Here is a 6000-nt window from a genome sequence, read left to right on the forward strand (position 1 = left end):
TAATGGCACCTGTTTGAACTTGTTATCAGTATAAAAGACACCTGTCCACAACCTCAAACAGTCACACTCCAAACTCCACTATGGCCAAGACCAAAGAGCTGTCAAAGGACACCAGAAACAAAATTGTAGACCTGCACCAGGATGGGAAGACTGAATCTGCAATAGGTAAGCAGCTTGGTTTGAAGAAATCAACTGTGGGAGCAATTATTAGGAAATGGAAGACATACAAGACCATTTATAATCTCCCTCGATCTGGGGCTCCACGCAAGATCTCACGCCGTGGGGTCAAAATGATCACAAGAACGGTGAGCAAAAATGCAATGCAAATATCACGGTACAGCTATATGGACACCCAATCATTACGCTATTTTTTATTGGTAAATTTACAAACATATATAATGATAAATAGACTTGAAACTTGTGTCTCATTATGGTGTATGGTGAAATAAGTATAGCCAGTTATAATTGTAATGGCTTAGCTGATAATAACAAAAGAAGAACAATATTTACATGGCTCAAAGAGAAGGAATATAATATCTATTGTATACAGGAAACTCATTCAACAATTCGAGATGAAGTAGCGTGGAAAAAAGAATGGGGGGAAATATACTTCTCCCATGGGCAAAGAAATTCAAAAGGGGTGATGATATTAATTAATAGTAATTTCGATCCAAATGTGCAAATTGTACAAATAGATACACAAGGTAGATGGATTATTTTAAATATGTTATTGGACCATAAACAGATATGGCTCATTAACCTTTACGGACCAAATAATGATGATCCACAATTCTTTGACAATATATATAATAAATTATCAAGCCTGCAAGCAACTCAAGACAATATTATTATGGTGGGGGATTATAATACTGTTTTAAATAGCTCAATGGACCGTAAAGGAAATCACACCACAAACAATCACCCACATGCTCTTAAGGAAATTGTGAATGTCATGGATACATTAGAACTAGTAGATATATGGAGGCTTAAATATACTGATCTAGTGAGATATACATGGCGGAGACTGAATCAAGCTAGTCGTCTTGACTTCTTTCTTATCTCATTCTCGTTGGCACCAAAAGTAAAAAAAGTGTTGATAGGGGACAGAATGCGGTCAGACCATCATGTAATAGGCATATATATTACTCTTACTGAATTTCCACGTGGGCGAGGATATTGGAAATTTAATCAAAGCCTATTGGATGATAATTTATTTATAATTAGAACAAAGGAATTTATAACTATTTTTTTCCAACATAACATAGGTACAGCGAATCCCCTTATTGTATGGGACACCTTTAAAAAACTAATCTTCTCCTTTCCCCCTTCTGATAACCAGGTGGCGAATCGCATCTCTGCATGTCTGGCAGACATATCAGTATGGATGACGGATCACCACCTCAAGCTGAACCCTGGCAAGACGGAGCTGCTCTTCCTCCCGGGGAAGGACTGCCCGTTCCATGATCTCGCCATCACGGTTGACAACTCCGCTGTGTCCTCCTCCCAGAGTGCGAAGAGCCTAGGCGTGACCCTGGACAACACCCTGTCGTTCTCCGCCAACATCAAGGCGGTGACCCGCTCCTGCAGGTTCATGCTCTACAACATTCGGAGAGTACGACCCTGCCTTACACAAGAAGCGGCACAGGTCCTAATCCAGGCACTTGTCATCTCCCGTCTGGACTACTGCAACTCGCTGTTGGCTGGCCTCCCTGCCTGTGCCATTAAACCCCTACAACTCATCCAGAATGCCGCAGCCCGTCTGGTGTTCAACCTTCCCAAGTTCTCTCACGTCACCCCCCTCCTCCGCACACTCCACTGGCTTCCAGTTGAAGCTCGCATCCGCTACAAGACCATGGTGCTTGCCAATGGAGCAGTGAGGGGAACGGCACCTCTGTACCTTCAGGCTCTGATCAGTCCCTACACCCAAACGAGGGCATTGCGTTCATCCACCTCTGGCCTGCTGGCTCCCTTCCTCTGCGGAAGCATAGCTCCCGCTCAGCCCAGTCAAAACTGTTCGCTGCTCTGGCACCCCAATGGTGGAACAAGCTCCCTCACGACGCCAGGACAGCGGAGTCACTCACCACCTTCCGGAGACATTTGAAACCCCACCTCTTTAAGGAATACCTGGGATAGGATAAAGTAATCCTTCTAACCCCCCCAAATTGTAAAGTGGTTATCCCACTGGCTATAGGGTGAACGTACCAATTTGTGAGTCGCTCTGGCTAAGAGCGTCTGCTAAATGACGTTAATGTGCCCTTGAGCAAGGCACTTGACCCTAATTGCTCCTGTAAGTCGCTCTGGTTAAGAGCGTCTGCTAAATGACTAAAATGTAAATGTAAATGTAAATGTGCCTTTAGAGGCCATGCAATTCAGTACTCATCTCGAAAACAAAAGCAATTTAGGTCAAAAGAGTTTATACTAAGAAAGGAAATAGAAAGTCTAACAGAACAGATAGATGGCAATAAAAACTGTAACATAGAGGCTCAGAATAAATTAGAGGAAAAACAAAAAGAAATGGAGAAACTTATTCAAGAAAGATCAAGTGTAACATCCTCCATCTCCTCTAACTGAAGCTAATTGTAGAGATTTTTTTTCTATTGATAATGTCAAATTAACAGCCACACAGAAAGACTCATGTGAAGGTGAAATTACAGAGGAGGAACTTCTGGATGCAATTAAAGACTTTAAGTCTGGGAAAACTCCAGGGTTGGATGGCATACCAGTCGAGGTATACCAAACCTTTTTTGATATACTAAGAGGACCGTTATTAGCATGCTTTAACCACTCCTATGTAAATGGTAGATTATCTGACACTCAAGAAGAAGGACTGATCTCATTATTACTGAAACAGGATACAAGTGGAAAATATAAAGATCCAGTCCATTTACAAAATTGGAGGCCCCTTACACTTCAGTGTTGTGATGCAAAAATCCTAGCAAAATGTATAGCGCATAGAATTAAAAAGGTATTGCCGGATATTATTCATTCTAATCAGACAGGTTTTTTACATGGAAGATACATTGGAGATAATATAAGGCAAGTATTGGAAACATTAGAACACTATGGAAAATATGGGGAAACCAGGCCTGCTATTCATAGCAGACTTTGAAAAAGGCATTTGATAAAGTTCGACTGGGGTTTATATATAAATGCCTGGAGCATTTCAATTTTGGAGAATCTCTTATAAAATGGGTCAAAATCATGTATAGTAACCCTAGGTGTAAAATAGTAAATAATGGCTATTTCTCTGAAAGTTTTAAACTGTCAAGAGGAGTGAAACAAGGTTGTCCACTATCGGCATATCTATTTATTGTGGCCATCGAGATGTTAGCGATTAAAATCAGATCTAATAATAATATCAGAGGATTAGAAATAAAGACCTTAAAAACAAAGGTGTCATTGTACGCTGATGATTCATGTTTTTTTTAAATCCACAACTAGAATCCCTCCACAGCCTCATAGAGGATCTAGATACATTTTCTAACCTCTCTGGATTACAACCAAATTATGACAAATGTACTATATTACGTATTGGATCACTAAAAAATACAATTTTTACATTACCATGTAGTTTACCAATAAAATGGTTTGATGGTGATGTGGATATACTCGGAATACATATCCCAAAGGAAATAAATGATCTCACTTCAATAAATTTTAATAGAAAATTAGCAAAAATAGATAAGATCTTACTACCATGGAAAGGAAAATACCTGTCAATTTGTGGAAAAATCACCCTGATTAACTCATTAGTATTATCACAGTTTACCTATTTGCTTATGGTCTTGCCTACGCCTAGCGAACAGTTTTTTAAATTATATGAGAAAAAAATATTCAATTTTATTTGGAACGGCAAGCCAGACAAAATTAAAAGAGCATATTTATATAATGAATATGAATTCGGAGGACAGAAATTATTAAATATTAAAGCATTAGACCTATCACTAAAAGCTTCAGTCTTACAAAAGTTATACTTAAATCCGAACTGGTTCTCAAGCAAATTAGTAAGATTGTCTCACCCAATGTTCAAGAAAGGCCTTTTTCCCTTTATTCAGATTACAACCTCACACTTTCAGTTATTTGAAAAGGAAATAATCTCCCAAATGTCACTATTTCTAAAACAAGCCATAGAAAGTTGGTTGCAATTTCAATTTAATCCTCCAGAAACGACAGAACAAATAATGCAACAAATATTGTGGTTAAATTCAAATATACTAATTGACAAAAAACCTTTATTTTTTGACAGAATGTTTAAAAAAGGTATAATCTTTGTAAATGATATCATCGGTAGGACTGGTGGAGTTATGACGCACATGCAGCTAACAAAAACATATGGAAATGTCTGCTCTACCCAAAATTACAACCAAATAATGGCAAAAAAAAAAAAAAAATGGAAGAGGAAAGTGGAAGGGGGAGAAAGTAAGGAACTTGTCTGTCGGCCTTGCATTAAAGAACATAATTGGTTAAGGAAAACTGTGATAAATAAAAAAATATATCAGTTTCACTTAAGGACCAAAGGATTGACAGCCGTCCCATATAGATTGCAAAATAGTTGGGAAGAGATCTTTGATGTACCGATCCCATGGCATAGTGTTTATGAACTGACACGCAAAACGACACCGGATTCAAAAATTAGAATCTTTCAATTTAAATTATTATATAAAATCCTTGCTACCAATAGAATGTTATTTATATGGGGGATACAATCTTCCCAGCTCTGCAGATTTTGCTGTGAAGAGACGGAATCATTGGACCATTTGTTTTGGTTCTGTCCATTTGTAGCTTGTTTTTGGACACTGGTCCAGGAATGGCTAAAGGATTGCAATATTTACCTGGAACTAACCTTGCAGATAGCATTACTGGGTGATCTGAAAAGTCATAGTCAATCAATCAATAATATAATAATACTTTTAGCAAAGCTGTTTATTTTTAACTCTCAATCTGTAGAAGCAATGAGAATAGAAAGGTTCAGAACTTTTGTAAAACATCACAGTACGGTTGAAATATATATGGCAAATAGAAATCCGATATGGATGGTGTTAAGAGATAGATGGGAGGTATTGAATAGAGTTGAAGGATGGGACTAATAACAAATAACAACAAATAATAACAAAGATAGCTAATAATGTAAAGCATACTGTGTCCATAATAAGTATATAGGCTGTATGTTGGGAGCTTTTGGGAAAGAGCACAGTTAGAAAGATATGGCATATAGAAGCAAACCGGATGGACATCATGAAAACGATCGGAGAGGTTGAGAGTAGAAGTAGTTCAGGAGCAAAAAATAAATAAATAATAATAATAATAATAATGATATATATGTATGTATGTATGTATGTATATGTATATATATATGTATATATATAATAGAATTATTGTAAAATTAACTGTGTCCATAAGGTGTAGATAGTAAGTATAGACCGGAAGTAGAGGCCTGGGCATTGTTGTTCACTAATTTACTCCAAGTAGGGAAAGGATGGTGGGGTTGAAAAGTAATAAAGGGGAGTATATATATAAAAAAATATATATATTAAAAAAAAACAAAAAAAACATGGGGGATTGGAAGTGATGCAGACAATTACATTGATAGAAGATACAATCTATCTGCAATATTAAGCTGATCCATTCCCCCCAAAAAAATAATAAAAAAAATAAAATAAAAAAAAAATAAAAAAAATTTAAAAAAAAAAAAAAACAGTGGCCCCTAATCTATCTTGGCACGTCGACCTTCTGGCCCCCCATCCGTGACCGACACAACACATGGCGTGTCCTTCTCCTCTCTCTCACCTACAGCTGATGGCTTTAAAGACATTAATACATGCTGTATCAAAAGACGTTATATCAAACACCTTCCTAATATTGAGTTACCTCGCCACTTTTGCCCTCAGAACAGCCTCAATTCATCGGGGCATGGACTCTACAAGGTGTTGAAAGCGTTCCACAGGGATGCTGGCCCATGTTGACGCCGATTCTTCCCACAGTTGTGTCAAGTTGGCTGGA

At 37.7% G+C, this 6000-nt stretch overlaps 1 protein-coding gene across 1 annotated transcript in view; it reads left to right on the forward strand.

The window, feature by feature from the left end:
- LOC121555246 (NLR family CARD domain-containing protein 3-like) overlaps nt 1-5797 on the forward strand; it is a 28625-nt gene extending 22828 nt beyond the window's left edge. Inside the window, exon 4 of the mRNA XM_045216784.1 lies at nt 5794-5797. Within this exon, the coding sequence (XP_045072719.1) occupies nt 5794-5797 (4 nt within the window). The remainder of the gene's footprint in view (nt 1-5793) is intronic.
- The last annotated feature ends 203 nt before the right edge of the window (nt 5798-6000 follow it).

The sequence above is a fragment of the Coregonus clupeaformis genome, unplaced genomic scaffold (assembly GCF_020615455.1).
Source record: "Coregonus clupeaformis isolate EN_2021a unplaced genomic scaffold, ASM2061545v1 scaf0798, whole genome shotgun sequence".
In the NCBI taxonomy this organism is placed as follows: Eukaryota; Metazoa; Chordata; class Actinopteri; order Salmoniformes; family Salmonidae; genus Coregonus; species Coregonus clupeaformis.